The sequence below is a fragment of the Aricia agestis genome, chromosome 3 (genome assembly GCF_905147365.1).
Source record: "Aricia agestis chromosome 3, ilAriAges1.1, whole genome shotgun sequence".
Lineage (NCBI taxonomy): Eukaryota > Metazoa > Arthropoda > Insecta > Lepidoptera > Lycaenidae > Aricia > Aricia agestis.
This window is the reverse complement of record NC_056408.1, coordinates 22517985-22540641: the sequence shown is the minus strand read 5'-3', so window position 1 is coordinate 22540641 and position 22657 is coordinate 22517985. Positions and strand designations below refer to the sequence as shown.

At 38.6% G+C, this 22657-nt stretch overlaps 2 protein-coding genes and 1 long non-coding RNA gene across 5 annotated transcripts in view; 1 reads left to right on the top strand and 2 right to left on the bottom strand.

The window, feature by feature from the left end:
• The window catches only part of LOC121725674 (pantothenate kinase 3), a 28963-nt gene extending 8975 nt beyond the window's left edge, over positions 1-19988 (top strand). The window contains exons 1-10 of one of the 3 annotated variants that reach the window (XR_006035419.1): positions 2157-2411; positions 11929-12011; positions 13043-13161; positions 15500-15678; positions 16269-16442; positions 16705-16836; positions 17200-17351; positions 17646-18074; positions 18237-19496; positions 19785-19988. Coding sequence is in view for 2 of the 3 variants with exons in the window: in XM_042112721.1 (XP_041968655.1) it covers positions 2376-2411; positions 11929-12011; positions 13043-13161; positions 15500-15678; positions 16269-16442; positions 16705-16836; positions 17200-17351; positions 17646-18074; positions 18237-18339 (1407 nt within the window). In the remaining variant the exon portion in view is untranslated. Of the gene's footprint in view, positions 1-2156; positions 2412-11928; positions 12012-13042; positions 13162-15499; positions 15679-16268; positions 16443-16704; positions 16837-17199; positions 17352-17645; positions 18075-18236 lie in introns of those variants that run through there. The other 2 variants (XM_042112721.1, XM_042112722.1) reach the window with 2 other exon arrangements.
• Positions 8069-18742, bottom strand: LOC121725688. The gene is made up of 3 exons (XR_006035422.1): positions 18668-18742; positions 13266-13270; positions 8069-8091 (listed from the first exon to the last, which is right to left on the bottom strand). It is a non-coding gene; the product is annotated as an uncharacterized LOC121725688 (long non-coding RNA).
• On the bottom strand, positions 19982-22074 carry LOC121725671. The gene is made up of 2 exons (XM_042112714.1): positions 21873-22074; positions 19982-21792 (listed from the first exon to the last, which is right to left on the bottom strand). The coding sequence occupies exons 1-2, from the start codon at positions 21993-21995 to the stop codon at positions 20209-20211; spliced, it is 1707 nt and encodes a 568-aa protein (XP_041968648.1). The 5' UTR covers positions 21996-22074; the 3' UTR covers positions 19982-20208.
• Between the last annotated feature and the right edge of the window lie 583 nt (positions 22075-22657).

The window sequence follows — 22657 nt, the reverse complement described above, 5'->3', positions numbered from 1 at the left end:
GACTGAACGTGTTTTATAAAATATGTTATAGAGTTATGAGTTTTTTCATTTAATTTAAACGAAAATGAGTTAGGATAATACAAAAATATCAAGGTTAATTACTTTTGGTAATTTGTGTTTTAAATATGTGAGAAAATAAAGATAATATAGTAAAATTTTATTTTATTGATAAAATCGATTTTTAAGCGTATAAACGAAACGTAACTCGTATGTGTAGAATAATTTAGTTTATATTTAGTTTCTGATTTGGATTGTTAGTTGCTGATTTGGGGTGATTGAGTCGATATCATGATATTAGTATCAACCGAAACGCTCCTGATGCTAAACTATTAATTAGATAACATCCTAAGTTGCTGATCAGTGTTTGAGAGGATATCAACCAACTAGCGTCTTGAGATGAATTTTGAAAGCCAACTATTTATACGGGCCTAAGACTTCTAGAGGGTTTTGCCATAACGAGATGTTTTCCTCTCGATTACACGGCCCCATTACTCACATAATATTGTGACAAGTTGTTGTTCAGGGAATATCCTAGGATTTTCAGTGTGTGAAAACCTAATATCAAAGACCTATTTGCGTAAATATTTCCTTGTTTTCCAAGGATTTTTTGGTTGGATTTTTTTATGTCTTGTACAGTCGATGTTTTAAAATTTGGACTTGTAACCTCCATAGTCCATTGAAGAAAACTAAAATAGGAATGGAAAAAATAGAAACACTGACAGATTTTAGGGACAAAATTACAGTGTAACCATATATTTTGCAACTTTGTCTATTGTTCCATAGATGAAATTATTTCTATACTAGCTATGCTAAGTGGACTGATTAACGGTAGTAGTCAGACATTTATCGATTACTTAACTTTAATTTAATTAAGAGTTGGGACAGAAAATTCATGGAGTTTATGTCAAAATCTTCATTAAATTTAATTGAAGTAATCATTTAAAAATTTATTAAATCTCTCAAGAGTACAAAGATTTATTATCAAAAAACGTATTTTGGAACATGAATTGGCTTTATCATGTTATTTTTGGTGATGTTATCTAAATTCCCGACAAAACGAGCGCTATCTAGAATTCCAAAATTAATTACAAAAACCACATTAGCCTTCCCAAATTTGTTAATGGTCATTATGTTTGATCATCTCTGCCCTGCGTGATTCTAATAGATGGCACTCGATTCAGCCTATTAGTTGGGTATTTTTGGACGATAGTTTAAAAGTCGTTAAATAGGCGCCTCCTGCTGACCCACAACTGAGCTCAATTGAGTCGCAAGTTCATGGACGCGACCTAGAGAAGATAAGTAACCGCATTTTGACAGTACTGAATTTTTAAATTTAGAATGTTGTAGAAAAAAAAGTTAAAGAAAGCAGCTTTATATTTGCTGTCAGTCGGTATGGAACTTTAATTTTACATTTTTATATAGATTTTTTTAGATTGAAATCTAGATTCTCAGAAAAGATGACTCTCTTATATTTTTAAAGGTGAAATTGCTTCGTGTGAAAACTAATCACTTTTCACAAATAGAAGTTCTGTCTCACTGTTATTTGGAGTGATTCACCGTTATCACGATCACTCTCAATCCATCCGTCCGTCCGTCGGTCAATCTACGGTCAGCCGCGGGATCAATCTGGCCTCCGAACACACGCGACAAAAAATATGTTACGACTTCGGACTTACGATTTACGATCGTATGACCTCAGTAGAGGTCAACTTATTTGAAAAGCTCCTCCTAGACACTTTCGCTTAAGAATGTATCGTGTTAATTCTTCAGACATTTCTAATAATGTTTACCCTTCAAACTAGCTTCTAAGCTGCGCGGGAAATAACGATAGAGGGGGTTAGGTAAGTTAGGTTCTAACCTAACCCCCTCTATCTTTATTTCCCGCGCAGGATTTAGAAAAACTAAACGGGAATTGAATATTGATCGTCATTCGTCAATCGTCATGACGGAAACTACGTACATTATGTGATGTTTGCGGTTGACACTTTACATTAGCGCGTACAGTGTACACAATACAACACCAAAATAAATCGTAATTGTATATTTTGCAAAACCCTGCGCGTATGCGCGCGCGCCGGTGATCGCCACAAAATCAAGGATCAAGGTTCGCGCGCCGAGTGCCGAGTGCCGACCGCCGTCATTCAAGGCGTGATCGTTGCGCCGAGCGGACGTGTGCGTGCGCATGCTGGACCGCGTCTCCTTATATCCGCGATACATATCTCCGCGCTCCTTATTTATTATAATTTATTCGGGTACAAAGTGATACAGTACGTTATAGTTAACTTGCTAGACGTCGGCGCCCTGCTAGAATTCGGTGACGTTGACATCTGAAACTCGAGTTGTGATTTATCTGTGATATTTAAAATTTACACGAAATGGCCGAAAAGTCCGGAATTATAACTATACATCAGGTGAGTATTTTTAGTAAATAATTTAATTAATCGTCGATTTAGATTAAACAAAAAAAAAATCATAAAATTGCAACAAGTTTTCCGGTGCTCAAGACTTAGGTAATCTAAACAGATTCTACGAGATTGCACTAATAAACCTAGCTATTTTCCTAGTTCCTGATAGTCAATAAGAAATTCCTTTCCGTAGTTTTTACGTATAGTCTGTCAAAAAAGTGTGGCAACATCGTAGCGTCATCCCTTTTCTCTTAGATTGATTTGAAAGGGATGACACTACGATGTTGCCACTTTTTAATTTCTTCACTTTTTTACATACTATACGTTTCTTTGACAGTAAAAAATCGGTGGTAATTTCATGAAGGGTCCTACTAAATGTTAAGGAAATAAATAACATGAAGTAAATCTTATATCTTTAAACGAGCATTTCTGGTATATATATATATATATATATATATCTGGTATATATATACATTACATATCTGAGAATTTTAAAAGGCGCGCGCGCCTCGTCCTCTTCTGCCCGAATTCGCGCGAATGCGCCCGACCAACGCTGGTTGATCTCGCAGAAGTAATGTGTGCGTTACTTTCTTTGTGCCAAGTCGGGACTTTGGAACTTTTTGAGTGAAAAAGCGGGATTCTTCAGTCAAAAGCGGGACAAAGTAAAAAAAAAAGGTATAAAATCGAAATTTTTTGATTTTTTTTTCTTTTGATTTGCTTTAAATAACGTTTACGGGACAATCACTGACCTCCATCATTATACCATGTATAATGGATGTCAGTGGAGACAATAGATAGCAAAAGTAGCCAAAGAAAATCCACCCCTCTACCTCCCACACTCTTATCTTCATTACGCACCTTTCTTTCTCAGCACGCTGCACGTACGTTCGGACTTTCCCCGAAAAGCGGGACTGAGCCTGTCCCGCGCGGGACATTTAATTTTGATGAAAAAATCGGGACGTCCCGCCAAAATCGGGACGTCTGGCAACGCTGCATGGTAGGTTTCTTCGTTACAGATTTTCATGATTCGGTCGCCGCGTCAGAGCCCACGATAAATCTAATATAGAATAGCGCAAAAATAGAATTCGTCCTGACATCCACTATGAATGTATAGTGTATACTTTAGGTTGAATGTATTAATAAATAAATAATTAGACCACGCGCTGCGATTGTTCTAGGGGAGCAAAAGGTTAACGGATTGCATCGACACTAGTGTTGCAACCGACACTGGTTCATGAAAGCAAAATAATTCCTCGACTCTACTGCAATCGGTGTTTTCCAAAGAAAAAGAATAACGTTCTCGAAAATAATAGTGATTGTGGTGACGAATTACGGGTCAAGGGAGACTGATGTAGACTGTAGAGTTTCAAACTGAAATTAATAAAAATCCATACTTCCATACTAATATTATAAATGCGAAAGTATGTCTGTCTGTTTGTCTGTCTGTCTGTCTGTCTGTTACTTCTTCACGATTGAAATTTGCTGCTCTTTCTTCTTTTAAAAATCTTTTGCTGAAATTTGGCATGGAGATACTTTGAGTCCCGAGAAAGGACATAGGATAGTTTTTATTAGGGAACAATGTACGGTTCCCGCGTGGTAAACGAATGATGGCGCAACGAAGTTGCGGGCGCCATCTAGTGATTTATATATCTAAATTATAGTTAGAATATAAGTTATATAACACTTTCAAAATCTTTAACCCGTCGATCGTGAGAAAACGAGACACAATAGATATTCTATCGTGTCTCGTTCACCGGTGAGCGTATGGAGCTTGATGAATTAAATGATATCTACCACTGGGGCGAGAACTAACTTAGAATATTATGTTGTTTTCATACTTTTCCCTATCATATGATTTTTTATTTGCTAAAATCAGAAATTGAACATAATATTGACTGGATCAAATCGAGGAGAACTCTATGCTTATCTAACAACTGGCATATTGAAAAATTAAGCGTCAGCGTCAGTCAGAGTGACGTGAATCGCTCATTATTATTATTACGTTATTTAGTTCTTTATAATATGTTTGTATTGCGGGCAGCCGTGTGCTCAGCCTCTAAGGAAGTTAAGGTCAGAAAGGTTGATTTAAAAAGTATATCAAGTTTAAAACAGTCTGAATCGTAAGGACCTTATGATTCAGTGTTGAGTGTACTTGCTTTAATATTATCATTGATAACGTGTTAAGTATCAGAGTTTTATCAATAAAAGTCTAGGAATCTGTTTAGTGTTTCAGGCCATGTAGAGAACAAACCGATTGAAGATTGAATTCTCTTCTAATAAATAGAAGTTCCTTAGTTCCTCACATACCCTCAACCCTGTCGTTGTTATGATCTCAAAATAATAAAATATAAATCTTGTTATCAACTCCATAAACAATTGATGTTGCACGCATATTATCTTGTACAGCTCCAAGAAACTTTTGTGTTTCTTTACTTCTATAACTTAAGGTTTGGCGAGCATATTATTTATTTGGTTGCATCTAGGGTTGCCATCAACCAAATTCGCTGCGCCGGTCAGGCACGACAAAATTCCCGGCCATTTGGCCGAAATGTGGTTATTTCCCCGGACACCTCTTAAACAGTAATTACGATAACGTCTTGCCAATTTTTGCTTTTCCAACAAGAATTTGTAAAAATCTGACTAACTCAAGTCCGTGCTAGAAACCGTGTGTATGCTTAGCGAGTTTTGATCTTTCGTTAATTACTGCCTGGTTAAAAAGTTGGATTTCTCTCAGCAAAAGTGTCCGGATTTCAACCGGATACTTTTCAAAAACCCGGCGCCCTTCAAACTAGGACAAATCCGGGGAAATCCGGACGGATGGCAACCCTAGTTGCATCAAATACTATCCAAAGTGAATGTGACGATTTTGATGAAATTTGAATTGATATCATTCACGTCATATTGGTATTCGGTATTCGGTACACTTGCAGAGGCCACGCACCTTGCGGGCCGCGGGGTCACCTTGAGTGAGGTGTAGCAGCAGTAGCCACTAGCAGCTCTGACCCCCGGAGGCCCCGGACCACCGATACACTTTACCTAACGCTTACATAACTCATTTACATAAGTACATGCGCGTTTATGTACGTTTTAATCTACGAGTAATAAAAACTAAGTAAACTTTACTCCCATACTTCAATCGTTTTGAATTTGGTTCCTTTTCAGTTTTCGCACACTAAAATATTATGACAACAGCTACGAAACACTGAGGCTGGCTTCTCACGGCGTGTGATATCACAAGCCGCGCCGCGCCGAGCCAGCTATTACGAGCGAGCACGAGCCACAGGCGAGCACGAGCCACCCCTTCTCACGGCGCGTGATATCACAAGCCGCGCCACGCTGACAAACATTCAAGTAAAATTAAACTTTATTAACACGCTAATAGATATCATTTTGCTTTAAGTCACTACGTAAAATTAGTAAATTTTAATAATATGCAACTTTATTCAATAGGCAAGTAGGTTGCATTTCAATCTATGCCGCTAATTTTATTATGTTAAGTTTAATTCCTTTATTTTGATAACAGATGCCGCTGCTTGGCGGCTACATCGCGCTATAGCTAGCACGAAGATATTTGTTATAGGTATAAGGTGATTAACTAGTATGAAACTATTTCCATTCACACTCACTCTTGTTGTTGTAGAATTATCACGCCAGAGCGATTTTAGTCCCAGCCCCAGGGTAGCCGTACAGACGGATTTCGTGATGTGTTGTGCTCGAAAAGAAGCGTCATTCTACCACCAGTACGAGTGGAAACATAATAATTATTATCATTGTGAATTATAAAATTAGTATAGCATCACGGGGAACTGGGAAGGTTTTGAGCAATTATTTTTGCTCGGAATCGTACATCCTGCAAGCTTTCGTCATCATTCCACGCGAAAAACATACCATCATCAATCCTCATCACCTTGGTGAGTGGCAGTCTTCCACCGTGCATTTTTTGCGTAACATCCTGCCATGCACTGTAAAACTCAGGAATGAACTGCCACCAAGGACCAATGAGGACCAATACATGCCATAGGAATTTAGTCCCAGCCCCCAGGGTATCCACTATCCCACCCTGGGACTTAAATCCCTCTGGCGTGATAACTTTACAACACCAAGAATGAGTGTAAGTGAAAAGAGTTTCATATTAGGTAGTTAATCACCTATAATAAAAATCTTCGTGCTAGCTATAGCGCGATGTAGCCGCCAAGCAGCGGCATCTGTTATCAAATGAGTGAATTACACTTAATTTAATAAAATTAGCGGCATAGATTGAAATGCAACCTAGTTGCCCACTGAATAAAGTTGCATTTCATTAAAATTTACTTATTTAATGAAGTGACTTAGAGCAAAATGATATCTATTATCGTGTTGATAAAGTTTCATTTTACTTGAATTTTTGTCGGCGTGGCGCGGCTTGTGATATCACGCGCCGTGAGAAGGGGTGGCTCGTGCTCGCCTGTTTGCCCAAGCCGCGCCTTTGAAGTTACCGACTTTAATCGGATCTGTCGGGCTAAAATGGTCGCTTTGAAGAATCATGATATTAATCATAACATAATTCATTTTTCTAAAATCGCAAAATGCAACTCTGCTTGCAATTCATTTCTGTATTTTTGTACTGATTTGACATTTGTCAGTTTGACAGTTTTGACAATTCATTTGCTGAATTGATTGAGAGGAATTGCTAAATGTGACCATTTTAGCCCTGCGGGACGCGTCTGCACGAGCCGCGCCGCGCCACCCCTTCACACGGCGCGTGGCTCGAGCGGGCGCGGCGCGGCTCGTGGTAGCACGCGCCGTGAGAACGCAACCACGCCACCACTTCCTTAGGGCGCGTGGCTCGAGCTGGCGCGTGATATTAAACGCGCCTGCTCGAGCCAGCCCGAGCCACCCCTTCACACGGCGCGTGGCTCGAGCGGGCGCGGCGCGGCTTGCGATAATACGCGCCGTGAGAAGGCACCATAACACTCACGAAATAAAGCCATTGACAATAATTATTGTCACTTCTATAATTACTTAAGCACAAAATTCTTGCATGTATTCGGGTCTCTATTTGCATAAAGTATGCATGTATTCGGGTCTCTTTTTGTATCTCGCGGAACAAATTTTTTGACACAGTTACTCTTCCTCAGTTTTTATTATTCGTAGGATTTAATACATAGTAACGTAGATTAGACAAATTTACGTACGAATGTAGAGAACTAAGGACTTTTTATTAAAGAGCAAAAAATCCCACTAAAATATAAAGGAGAAGGTGTAATGTGGCCCCCCCACTTTGTTTATCAAGCATTATTTAAAAAATGTAGGAGTCAGAAACTGTTGGTATTTTGGTATTTTGAGAGAGTGATGGTAATGTGAACCCCCGGGGGATGTCACATTTAGACCCAGTTTCATCAAGCAATGTTAAATAAATAATGGCTTGTTAAATCAGTTAATGGCCTGTTAGAGCTATCGAGCGTTCCACCAAGCCCTAAGCCCTGTCATGTTAAATCACCTAACACGGTGTTAAATTTAATTCCTGCTGTGGAGGTCCGTTAAATATTTACCAGGCTGTTATATGAGTCAAAATAACAACTTTCAAAGACAATAATATTCAATATCAATAAAAGAATCTGTTTTGACTTTTGAGTCTTTCCGCCATGTTTCCGCTACGTCCTTATTATTAATTATTTTCATAGTTATGAATAATTATTTATTTTCACTGTGTCAAAAATTCAGCCTTCGGATTTTCCTTGACATTGCAAATATACTAACTTGTATCAAAATTACCAAACCGAAATATGTAAATAAAAGTTTGTATTATGATTCATGTTTTCAGCTGACAGATAATAATTGTTAACCTGGTAAATTAAGAAGAACTATTGTAGCGTAACTATAATAGTTCTTCATATAAATGTATGTGATCAGTGATATTTTAATTTGGTTGCATTATCTACTATTATACTAATAAGGAAGAAAGTGACACATTGCAGCAAACATGTATTAATCTTGTACATTGGAATTTCGTCGCCTTATAACAAGAATGAACGAATTGATTTTCACTCGTTGTTCACTTAACCACAGAATATATATTAGTAGTACCAACAGAAGTCTCACTTGCGAAACCCGTTTAAAGAAATAACGACTCATGCTACGATACTATTAAGTTCAAATTCCGACCACGCAGTGCTAGAGTCTGGCCAACGAAAGCTGAACCAAGCATTTATTTTGACTGGCAACACTATTCTGCCAGTCGATGATTTGCGGTTGCACGATTTCATGATCTTGATAGGTACTTGGTCATAATTATTATTTTATACTCTTATGATCTTTTAATTTTTCATGACATGTTATTTATTTTAATAAATGGTATTTTTATTGAAAATCTTCACGAAGATTCGGATGAGAAACAGGAAAGTTTCCACCATACCATTGTGACCTAATTACCCATCGAATATTCTACTCTCTCGTTATTGTGTTTTATTTGTGTTTTTGTCTAATCGGTATGATTAGACAAAAACACAAATAAAACACAATTATTTTACGTGCACTTTTTCCACTATATTCATTTATTATTATTACTAATTAGCTAAAAATTAGCTAAAAACACGACCGGTTTCGAAACAATTCTACTAGGCTTAGTTTTAGGCTTAGTTAGCAATATATTTTCTAAGTCAGTATAGGCTATAATTTATGTTAGACTTTTCTTTTATAGGTGCATAATTTTTTGCACATTGGAGTAATATAATATCTAGCATCAGCAGAAAATGATCTAAATCTTTTTTCCTACTACATTATGTGATACCATATAAATAATTTTTAAATTTGCCGCGGTTCGCTTGGTTCAGCTTTCGTTGGCCAGACTCTAGGTGCCTACAATTATATTCACCTACATGTCCGCTCTCTGTCTATCGCATAACTCGTACCTTTTCTGACGAAATCAAGGTTTTCGCCTTTTAGAAAACAAAATATTCTTTTTTAATTACTATTGGTATGAATAGCAAACCTTTTTATAGTAATATAAAATTTTAGTAACCCAACCTATATTTTATAGTAGTTTTATATATTCGATTATAGTGCAGGAAACTTTTACAATTTAAACATAGTAACTTGTGTCTATTTCTGTGTAGTTTGTGCGTTTCTTTGTATGAAATTGGTTTATTTGCTATGTTTGTATAGTTTTTATCTACTTTTTGTATTTAAATACCTTATTCAAATACATATTTCATTGGCCTTTCTTAATTGTTCATTTTTATAAGATTTATAACGATTTTGTCACACATGAATAAAATTCCTCTATGATCAGTAAACAGTAGATACGCGACGAAAAATCTTGCGCGTGCGTCACCGCTCGCTTGTGAGTCCCTACTGAGTGACCCGCGGGTGGTACTTACAGTCCGATACCTATTCTCGCGAGTGGGACAGGCCTGACTTAACATTGCATTTACTAATCCGCTGTTAAATTTTTACTGTGGGACATAAGTATTTTGACAGTCTGTTTAATTTTCTAAGGTCCGTTAAGTAATGCCTTGTTAGGATTTAATATTTAATGTATTGCACAAGTGAAACTTAACGGCAAAAATCACAAATATAATAGTCACCACAGGCTACAATATAACATAGCCTATTAGTCAACAATTTAATACTGTACCCATAGCTCTCCAGCTCTGTCATTGGAACCACATGTGATGTGTGGGGGCCAAATTACAATTATTGCTAAAATTAAAACAAACGTATCTAAGTACCAAAAATATTTATTATATATCGTTGTTAAAACATTAAAATATTGAAGGGGCCAATTTAATATTTGCAGGGGCCACATTATCACCTTTTCCCTCTACTTAATTTTTACAGCCCATAACCTTCCTAACATGTATAGGTGTAAGGTAGGCCGCGAAATGTATACAACTATAGACAGAGCCAGCCGCGTCGAGGATAATCAGGAAACTATTGTAGATATAATATTATATATTATATAGAACAACAAAATATAAAATACTTTGGGGAGGTGGTTCAAAACCTGGCAGAATTTTTAATTGACCAAATTGTGTGAAGAATTTTTGGTTAGAAAGAAAATTATGAAAAGTTTTCTTTTTTTAAACAGTTTTGATTGATATAAATGTGGCTAGCGGACAACTGGTAAACTTTAGAGCTGGTAGAATCTTTTGAAAATTATTATGGTAAAAGCCCGAAATGTAGATGACTCCAGAATTACCTCTAAAGTATAACTCTGTTATGTAAATATTAACGAAAACTTAGCTTTATCCGAGTGATAACCCCCACAGACCACAGCCCTGTGGCGGATCCGATAAAACTTTGATACCAGCGATTAGCGAATTCGATAAAATAATAATTGCTTTAACACACACGATAAAGTGAAAATATGCGCAATTTTATTTATGGGAAGTATTACGACTTACGAGAGATTAGATTTTCGTCTGAAGTACAGTCGGAAGAACCATTTTCGCACCATATTATATGGACCCTGTTAACCATTTGTGTATTAGCCCACAAAAAATTACAGATAGGTACATAATTTCATAATTAAAGTTCACAATTCCACACCAATCTTTTTGTAGGTTGATAGTTGATACAGAAATGTTTGACCATAAATCATAATTTATTATTTAAAATAAAATATTACCTACTCTGCAAGTTGTAAGTAGGAAGGGTCTTAAAATAAAATATGATGCTAGAGCAGTTTTTTTGCGAGTAACTACACATAATATATGAATAGTACAAAATAATATTATATAGTTTAGGTACTTATACTTTTTTTAGTAATTAGGTAGGTATAGCGGTTACGAATGACCACTTGACAACGCATTTTGCATAGTTTTTAGTTTTTTCGCCCGTGAAAAGTACACTGTATATAAATTAAGGCAGCTTATACATATTTAAAAAGAATAATAAATTTTAAATTAGTTTTTTATAATGAATTTTAATGCGGCTTCAATTTTAAGAAACGTTAAATTGGTTGTTTGCTTACGTATTTTATAAATTAGAATAATTTGTTTACGTAAACATTTGCATGTGCGTATACGTTACGTGTAGCTCTTAAACTCGTTAACGATTCCGTTGTTTTTATAGCAGGAGGTACTTATAGGTATGAAAAGATCTTGTTGATTATAAAGTAGAATATTCAGTGCAGCTGTTACAGTTCGATTAGAGTCGTTTTCGCGGGAAATTTTCCCGTAACAAAGTAGTCGATGTCCTCCCGGCTCCCGTGTGGTCTACTCTATATAAGAATAAAATCGGTCCAGTGATACGTGAGAGAGTTTAAATATTAATTTTCCTAGTTTTTTTTTTCGATATTTTCCTTTGATTCCTTGCTCCTATTGGTTGCACCGTCATGTTATATAGCCTAAAGCCGTCCTCGATAAATGGACTATCCAACACTAAAATAACTTTCAATTGGAACCAGTAGTTCCTGAGATTAGTGCGCTTAAGCAAACAAACTCTTCAGCTTCATTTTATACATTTCAGCTCCAGCTTTATTATAGGTATAGAACATGGATATATTATGTTATACACTAACAGTATGTATGTTTGTTTCCAGATGCGCCTACATCGTTGTGAGGGGTGCCTCGCGGCCTGCCGGCCCGAGCGCAGGGCTGGCTCTCCCTCTAAGACCACTATCAGGTAAATTACTTAATTGTAGCTTAATTGTATTAATTCTTGTGCTTAATAAAGAATAGCTACTATAATCTGAAACGGTAATTGAATTTTATCTTCTTTTACCTTAAATACGAAATTAAGAGGATACACCAGGGGCTAGAGAAATGAAAAAAAGTACGTGTAATATCTATAGCTGTCTCCCTTACCTCAAGCCTATACCGCAGAACGCGATAGAGACAACTGCAGAAAATCCAGAAAATCAACGATTCGTTGTCCCCTGATTCCTTCTCCAAAACTTAACCGATTTAATTACTTTTTTCATTAAAGATTAAAAAAAGGCTTGAGCTGTGTTCCTATGTTTTGCTTTTTTTTTGTATAATCTAGCCAAATCTGTTTTCTGGACGTTTGAACACAGCGGAAAATCTGGCCATTTTTTTAGGTTTTTGAACGTTCATATCTTATTTAATAATTAAATTATGAAAAAAAAGAAAACATAGGGACATTGTATTAGTGGCCGTAGATATTCAGGAAAAAAATTATAACTCTACTAGCATTATCCAGGGAGGAAACAGGGGACAACGTTTGTATGGAAAAAATGGCGGTGTGGAATCCTCTTAAAAATTGAATCGACGTTTCCCTCGTTCTTTCAAATATTATGCACATAATGTCGGCAATACATAATATAGGCGAACGCGGCGCGCTGGCCGGCGCGCTGGCCCAATGGTTAAGGTTAGGTAGGTATTTCGCCTGTTCTACACATTGGGCCAGCGCGCCGGCCAACGCGTCGGCCAACGCGTTCGCCTATATGTAGTGCCGACTTAAAACGAGTATATCATTTGCGTAGTACAAACAAAACGTACAAGCCACATCTTCGTTGTAAAATTGTGCTTTTTATGACCCCTTTTTTGCATTTGTATTTTACGACTTACGTTAAACAGAAATAGTCAAGTTTTTAACAGTATTTTTTGTATTGACTTAACATGGAATATATTATAGTATTTTTTGTATTGACTTTACATTGAAAATATAGTATCTAATCGATTAAACCTTTCCAGAAATATCCGCCTGAAGCGCGTGCGGCAGCGGCCGTACAAGCCCCGCCCCCACGACAGCGGCAACATGGCGGACACCGCGCCCCCCGCCCCGCCCCCGCCCCCCGACACTGACGCACCACGTAAGTGTCTTATAGCGTTTTCGTCATCTAGAACTGCCTGGGGCAGGGCAGGCCGAATGGATACGAAAATAGCCGAAGTTTAAATTACTACGTATTACTAGTACTAAGTCTAAGTGCTTCGTAGATCACCGGTTTTGTTCGGCTATTTCCGTATCCATTCGGCCTGTCCTGTCTGCCCTGCCCGAATGCCGAAAACGCTATTGAATAGTAACCCCTTTAACTCTAATAATATTTTAACAGTGTAGACTCGCCATACTTAGAGTATTTCTACATAGATTTGGCTCGGCAGCGCACTCGCCATCTTGTTGACCCTCTCTGACGTCTGTCAAAGTCACTGTCATTTTATGTCACTAGCGCACGAGACATGAAGTATGAACCCAATACACTACAAACAGCGAATAAATATTATGCTTGTCATGGTCGGGCATAAAATAGTAATAGATACGAAAAAGATGGCGCATTTTGAATAGTTATACTCTGCGTAATTATTTTTACTAGCAAGAGCCTAGTAGCATAGGCTGCGCACTTTAAAATCAAGTGCAACTGAATGGACCAAAAAGTTCATGTGTACAATGTGTTTGGCCAACGTATTGTCATTGAAACCTTGAGTAACTCCGTCTATTGATGACACTAATCGCGGAAATGGCTACTGTTTGAACATAATATGTAACAATCAAAACATATGAATCAATATTATGACAGTGAATATGAATATTGAATATATCATGCTCATTGCTCACCCCTTATTCCAAATCAATATTGTGAATATAACAAGCTGACCTCTTATTGACCCACTCCTCGATGGACATTGGAGGCGTAAACTGTCTTCTCAGTATATGTCTATACACTGACCTTAGCCATGTCAAACAAACAAGCCACAAGATACATAATCACCCTTTGGGTCTATGGTGGGTTTTGAAAGCGTTTTTTTTTTATTCATTTCAAAAAGGGTGCTACAGCTATTGCTTTAACCCGAAAAAGGCAACAAAGCAACAGGCGCTTGACAGCAAATATTGCACACTATCTGCTATCTGTTAACCATATACAAAATTTCTTTCAAACACCTGTTGTATTGCTGTTTCAGGATACATAGCACTTTGGGATGAGTTTTCATAGCGATGATCCACAGAGTATACAAAGTGTACAGTGTGTACTACAAGGTTTTACCATATTATTACAATATTATTTTTTATCTGTCTCTAATATGACAAAAATCCTTTATCACCTACTGCAGATAATATGATTGTGCAACGCAATAAGAATGTGACCGCCTGGGCGTATCGGCCTTATGTAATCTTGATTAATTATATGATATAGGTAAATTAGGTAATATTATCGTTGCTTATCCATATGTATTATTGCTAGTCGATAATTATTACTACTGTGGTATTGTTTTTGTATTATCTCACTACCTTGAGTGAAGTTGTGTTTGTGATAATTTTAGTAAATAAAATGAATCCCATTGATGGTATGTCGCCTTTTGAATTAGTTTCTAAAATAATATTAAAAAAAAAAAACAAAGTAAAGCATAATATTAAGTGCTGATCAGTGTTTTACAAAAGTTAAGATTCTTTCGCTTGTAACTGAATTTGGCGCCTGACCAAGTATTAAAGTCCCCAATCAGAGATTGGTTTTAAACTTAATTTAACCTTTTAACCGATAACGGAGTTACGTTTTCGCTGTTTAAATTACTATACTACTTATAATGGAATATACGTGGCGGCCGAAAGGGAAGACCTTCTGACTGAGCGAGACACATGCTCGGTCAGGCCGAAGCCCACTGACGTCATTTCGGACCTACCGATCTCAGATACTTCGCTAGAGCAATGCAGGATTGTGGCGCTATACTCCACTCGAGCTAACTTGTCGCTAGCGGTCATTGACACCCTGTCAAAATGTTTCATTTTCCATATAAAACCACGATAAACAAAATCTGACACTTTATTGTCAATCGCGGTTTATATGGAAAATGACAAGTTTTTGACAGGGAGTCAATGACCACTAGCGACAAGTTAGCCCGAGTGGAGTATAGTTGGGGGTACCAACTACCACCACACTACAATTCAGTTACTGTATTATCTTCAGTTTCGGCCTTAGAGTGTCGCGAACAGGGCAATCGCCCGGGGTCGAGTCTTGCATTACCTCGCGTCAAGCAAAATGTCACAAAGTGGCATTTTATTTGAATTTTTGTCGGTGAGGTCCCGGTGTCGGCGGCGGTGGACATACGGCTAAAGGGCCTCGCAAAGACCTGCCGCCCGGGGCCTCGCGATGGGTAAGGCCGCCACTGATTATCTTTTTATGTTATTTCTTACGTCTCATTTTTATTGTGTTACTCCAGCGATGCCGTGGTTCGGCATGGACATCGGCGGCACGCTGACGAAGCTGGTGTACTTCGAGCCGCGCGAGACGAACCGCCGCGAGCTCGACCGCGAGACCGAGGTGCTCAAGAACATCCGCCGCTACCTCACCCGCAACTCCGCCTACGGCAAGACCGGCCGCCGGGACGTGCATCTGCAGGTAAATTACTTCTGACGCAACCGAGACAGCAGAGGGCGATACTAGCATCCGGCAAACACACAGTCATCCGGCATGTCGCACACGACACATCAGAATATTGACAGCAAAGTTGTTAAACGTCAAACTTTTTGTTCATTTTCTATGCCGGTGCTGCATTCTAGTTTCAAAACATTGCAGTAATATGTCCCATTATTTATATCTAAAGGTGAGACCGCACTAGGCGACACTGTGCTGCAGCCAGCAGCGGAGCGACGCGACACGTCATGGCCAGATATGTGTATGAAATCCTATGAGCTAAGCTGCAGTCGCGACTTGCGATACAAAACGGCATTACTATAGAACGTGAAGTGACGCGTTGCTTCGCTACAGCCTAGTGCTGTATCGCATTTATTTTTGGTACTCCTGCCATCTACACTTATCAATTTTTAACTAACCAGTATCGAGAAGATTGACGTTTGGTCAATATGATTTCGATTCAAGTTCGAGTCCTGTTCACAAAAGAAGTGTCAACCTGCATTCCCTTTCTCAGCCCTGATTTCTCGGAGCTGTTGCGCTGATCACTATGTTTCTTACTCGTGTGCCCATTCCAGATGGACAACGTGACGATCCGCGGCCGTCGGGGCACGCTGCACTTCATCAGGTTCCCGACGAGCGAGGTGGGCGCGTTCCTGCAGCTCGCGCGCTCCAAGGGCATGGCGGCGCTCGTCAACACCATCTACGCCACCGGCGGCGGCGCCTACAAGTTCGAGGAGGACTTCATTAAGGTAATTCGCCAGTAACTCACAAATTAGGTCATTTTTTTTTCTTTGCATCGAAATTGTATGAGGATTTATTATTATTATTTATATAGTATTTTCGAGCGAAGTATCTAACTAGTGTTTAAATACTGAGGATAAGTATATTATCAAATGTTGGTGCTCAGACCTTGTATAAAAAATGGAATTATCAATGGATAGGAGTAGGTAGCTTTTTTTAAGAGATCATTGAAAATTTTCGTATAATTAAATAAAAATGTCCATTTTCCAGGAGGTGAACATGCGTCTGTCGAAGGTGGACGAGCTGGACGCGCTGATCGCGGGCGTGCTGTACGTCGACAGCATGAACCCGCAGGAGTGCTACTACTGGGCGGCGCCCGACGACATGCGCGACGCCGACACGGTCAGTACGACATATTATGACAGCGACCAGCGTATAGTGCGCTCAGTACGCCGCTTGGTCAGTACGTCACACTGCGGTCAATGCGCACAGTAACAGCGTATAGTAAGCTAAATAACAACCAGGATTTGTGTGTCACACTGCGGTCAGCAAGCATGCCATACAGCTTATTGTGCGCTCAGTATTCTGCATGGTCAATATGCACGCCATATGACAGTATCTGCATACTGCGGTCAGTACGCAGGACAGGTAAACTGATTCAATACTCCTCAAGCAGTTTACAGTGATACCATGTTTCTGGCTTTAGGTAATTCGATTTGAACATTTAATAAGATATTTATGTCATCTTTATTCAATTAACCTCAGCCGCCATACCTGGAGCCGTGCCTGTCGCAGTATGTGCGCAAGCCGTTCGACTTCTCGGCGCCGTACCCGTTCCTGCTCGTCAACATCGGCAGCGGCGTCTCCATGCTCGTCGTCAACGCACCCAACGACTTCTACCGCGTATCCGGCACTAGGTGACTTGATTTTTTTATCCGACTGCACTACCAAGAAGCTTGTTTTTTGACTGTAGAAGCAACACGATCAAAATATTATATTGAGACCAAACTATTTTTTTTACATATTGTGCTAGAAAGACTTATCTAGAGTATAACGAACAACTCTACAAAATGACTTGAAACACGGTTCGAAGTTATCATAATGCGCGTTTATCGTTTCGCGTACCAGCATTATTTTAACTGCATGTATGTATGTTTCTTTATTGCCTCGTTGCAATTGCCTAATACCATCTAAGCAAAAACTTTTACCAGCCTGGGCGGCGGCACGTTCCTCGGTCTGTGCTGTCTGCTGGCCGGCTGCAGCAGCTTCGAGGAGGCGATCGCGCTGGCGGCGGACGGCGACAACACCAGCGTCGACAAGCTCATCAAGGACATCTACGGCGGCGACTATGCGCGGTTCGGCCTGCGGGCGGACCTGGTCGCCAGTAGCTTCGGCCACATGTGCTCGGCGGAGCGGCGCGCGCGCGTTTCCCGGGCGGACCTGGCGCGCGCGACGCTCGTCACCATCACCAACAACATCGGCTCCATCGCCCGCCTCTGCGCCTCCAACGAGCGCCTCGAGCGGGTGGTCTTCTGCGGCAACTTCCTCCGCGTCAACCCGCTGTCCATGAAGCTGCTGTCGTACGCGATGGCGTACTGGTCGCGCGGCGCGCTCAAGGCGCTGTTCTTAGAGCACGAAGGGTTAGTTTGGTTTTGTCTATTTACAATTACATTTTTTATCAGCCTAACATTATTATATTATACATTTGGCATGAAATAACTGAATATTTAGCTAGTAATAGTTAAAGCAAAAATTCTTCGTTACGGTCAAATTTGGACTAACCGGTGGCCATGTGATTCCAGCTACTTCGGTGCGGTGGGGTGTCTGCTGAACATCGACAACAACCACAGGAAGGAGAACGTGTCCCGACACCCCGGCTCCGGCAACTCCGCGGAGGACAGTTGAGCGCCGCGCGGGGTCCGCTCGGCCCCGAGACGACCCGGCCGCCGGGACCCGCGTGGCCCCCGCCCCGGGTACGAAGACAGCGCTACACGCCGCACGCGCTCGCACACGACCGGCCGCCGACGTCGGGTTAGATAGACAAGGATAGCAATAACAGAGCGAGATGGACGCGCGCCGCTCGGTCGCCCGTGCACGCGACACAATGATGTTGTTTTTGGCTACCATTCCACTTCTGTTGTTGATGTGAGGCCACAATTTGTATTTAGAATTATTTAAATGTTATAGTTTTTAAATCGCTTATTTAATAATTTATTATTGAAATTGTGAAAACGGCGGGTGCTGGCCCTGTAGCGTCGTCGCAGGCACAAATTGTATTTAGTTTTGGATGTATTTTTGCGGGGAGCGTTCTAGTGTTACTAGTTTTATTTATAGCAATTTGCTACTTATTTTATGACATGTTAAATCGATTCCATTGAATGACGATCTATCTCAAAGGTTTTTCTATTTATTAGTTAGTACGTAAATTATTTTTATATAAATGCTGCGCCGTTCAATACGTCATACGTCTACGAATAGACTTAGGTTTTATCTGTAATTGAATTTATTCCGAATTTAAATTCTCACTGAACAGTGTTATCGACTGCACCGCCAGCCAAAATGTTTCTAAACGCTGAAGAAAATAAAATATGCTTATCGCTATCACTCAACAAGAAATACATTTAGAGTCTTATCTTTAAAAAATCCTAATCAAAACAGTTGATAATAAGTGGCTTCTGTTTATTCACTATCTTTATGACTAGCGCCATTTCGGCGTCAATTCAGTGACTATTAGCTATTTTAAATAATGTTGATATAATATGTGTAAACAAAACTGTCATAAGGCGATTACAGTACTATTAATTTAAATGTTTACGTGTAAATTCGATCGAGTTAAATTTTTGTTTAAATTTAAATGGAGTATAATGGGTACGAGGCTACATTGTGCGTGTTTAGTTTCTTGGCGAATACGTATTTTTGTCTGCATAAAATATATAAAACAATTAATACAATAAACGGCGATTTATGAGACGTCAAGTTTTGTCCATCGAATACATCCTACTTATATTCTATTTCAAGACTCAGTAAACATAGGGACTTGTCGAGGATATATAAATGTCATTGTATTGTGTTATGAAAGGCGAATAGCAATCACCAGCACCATGCAGTAAGGCTGACCTGAAAGTAGGATAGTTCTTTGGTTTGTTTCTTCTTCTTCTTTTTTTATGGCGGCCTCAGTGAGCTGCCAATGTCAGAGTTCTTTTGGGTAGACTGCTCTATATTGCAGGTCTGGTGAAGAAACAAGGTACAAGGTATCTAATAATAATTTAAATTCTGTTGAATATACCTAAAATCTTCTATCCGTGTTTCCTACGAGATGTCATTCAAGCGTCAAAACATTTTTGTCTAAGTTGAAATTTCACAGGTATGGGACAATACGTATTCGCCACGAGAGATGCACTGTCGGTCGCGCCAGAGTAGTTTACTGTTGTAGATTATTAAATATTTTTAACCGACAAAAAAGAGGTTATTAATTGAGGCATGGAATTTACAAATGAGCTAAGTGCCAAAATAAAATTATTGAGAAATTGAATAAAAATGCATTAGCTTTTCAATCAACGTTTTATTTGGATTAATAATATGAAAACAGAAATCAAATAGGTACTGTTTACACATGTACCATTTAATAATATTAGTAGTAAGTTATTTCTGAAAACAAATCAATATTATTTTAATCAATAAAGAAATGGGTCAAATGACAAGATATTTGCTTTACATATGGGCTAATTACCATGTTAATTATTGTTGGGGCTAAGTGCCAATATTCTGAAATAATTAGTTATTACACAAATTCCTGTAGAATTCTTGATAATTTTCTGGCAAGTATTCAATCATACTTTCTAAGTCCTTCTTCTTTTCTCTGCTTATAGTATTTTTAGCCACAAGTCGACGTAACTCCACATTTTTTAAGTCTGAAATAGATTTCCCTCTTTTCAATACATTTATTTCTTTCCATGGTTCCAAGTCTCCTAAATTTTCTTTTACATGCACTACACCTGGCTTATCTTCCCTTACTAACAACCGAGATGCTGTTGAGATATTCAGTTTTTTAGTCACAATTATGTCATCTGCAGCAGCTTGGAGGTCAAAAAAACAGTCACTTGTCATATCAATCACCTGGAAAGGTTTTGCTGTATTTTTTGCACCAGAAATTACTTTTTTTAGGTCCTGAGGTACATAACTTTTCATAACCTTTTTTCTTTTTTCTATGATTCCAAAGTCTCTATCACACTGTAGGAAACTATGACCTGTTATTAAAAATTTCTGTTCGATTGATTTAAAGTGGCCATTTGCCACTAAATACATCAATAAGAAAAGCATCATTCTGTTTTTATTTTGGCCGACACAGTTATCGCACCATATTATAAGATGGTCCTTTTTTGTAATTATTCCTTTATTTATAAAAGTCAGTAGGCATGACGCTATTTCATTGCCTCCTCTGCTACAGATTCCTTCATGCCAAAGACACATGAAAGAGTTCCCAATATCAGCCACATTGATGCATAGGTTATAACAGCTAAGCTGCCGTTTGTAAAACATCTCTGAGTGAGTTAGAGTGGGCACGAAGAGCACCTGCTGAAGATCTATGGCTAGTGTGACAGTAGTACTACCTGGTAGTTGAGACTGCTGCCTATCTATGCCCATTTGCTCACGGGATTTTTCTGCTTTCCGGTGATGTAGTTCTAAAGCAATTTTTGCAGACCGACTACCTGAATTTTGAGAACACACTGTTGCCGACAAGCGATCACAAACTTTACAAGTATCAGTCCTAGGTCTCTTGAACTTTAAATTAGGAAAATCTCTCAAAAATATTTTTCTGTAAAACTTATATGATACTTGGTTATCAGGGTGCATTTCATTAAAGGATTTAAAACACCTATGTATATTCAAATCAGGGCTAAGATACTCTTTTGAGCTTTTTGCTCGTGTATAATGACTCTCATCTCGGGGGAACATATTAATGTGATCTTTAATTCTCAGCACATCTAATTCAGTATATTTTGATGTTTGGTGTGAAGTCCTTTTGTCAGTAAATGATGTATCGCCATGCTTCTTTTTACGAATCATTGTCTCTATTTCTTTTTTAGAAATCGCAAAAACATCCATGAATGTTTTTTTGCAAACTGGTACTAATGTGCCATCACCTTTAGGTATAAAATAAAAAATAGTAGCTTGTCGTCTACTTTCAGATGGTACATCATAATTACCATGTCGGCGTCGCTTAATGTTATGCAGATGCAACAGCCCCATCAAATATGTTCTTTGTGTTTTTAAACCTTCTCGGTAGAACTTGTCAAATAAAGTTAATTTCATGTCATGGTCTATTGTATCGCATTGGTTCTTACATTTGCATATTTTCTGCAACAAAGATAGTTGATTAGCGAAGATAAGATATTATTAAACTAAACAACTTTAAGAAACAAAAACAATGTACTAACCAGCATAGAAGGTGGTTTTTTTGGCGGCATGACTTTTCCTTTCCTGCTAACATAACTCTTTCCTCTTTCTTTCAAAGATTTTCTTATTAATGTTTTATTTTTAGTTTTACTAGAATCACTCATTTTCACAATACTCTCTAGTCTCTATTATATAAATTTTAACAAACAAACAAATCACAATGAATAAAGAAACTTTTATTCATTGACAAATCACCACCAAACGATTATTTTGACTTTGACATTTACTACGATCAAATACACGCGCGACCCATTTGTAAAGAAAAAATCTTTGGCACTTATACCCAACGCCATCTATGAAAAATTACCAAAATTAGAATAAAATGTTGTAGGCACTTTGCACCTATGACATGAAATGGCAGCACAACATAGATCCTTTGAAAGGTAAAATTTAAATTTTGCTTTTTTTGGCACTTAGCCCATTTGTAAATTCCATGCCTCAATTATTTATTGACTTTGTAATTCTTGACCCACATTGCGAGCTGCGTTGGTAACACAGGCATAGATCAAGATAGATACCGCATGTGTATGTACTTCGCATGCTCCGTCTTTCGAAAGTCTGTTCTTTAGTCTGCTATCGGAATCGGACGCCAATCGAAATTTAAAAAATGCCTAAATGCCTAAAAGTGCCGTATTGAGCTGTAGAAATAGAAACGTTGGCCTAGATAGTGGACACGTTTCTTATCATCCGTACGTCACAGTAGGAAGGAAAAAAGTGACACGCTCATTTTCATGCAATTGGAGCGACATGCGGTATCTATCTTAAT

Excerpts from the sequence above, each read along its gene's own strand:
- LOC121725671 (XM_042112714.1), bottom strand. The coding sequence starts at position 21,995 with ATGAGTGATTCTAGTAAAACTAAAAATAAAACATTAATAAGAAAATCT. Across the intron at positions 21,793-21,872 it reads AAAAACCACCTTCTATGCTG|AAAATATGCAAATGTAAGAA; the intron begins GTTAGTACATTG and ends TCTTTGTTGCAG.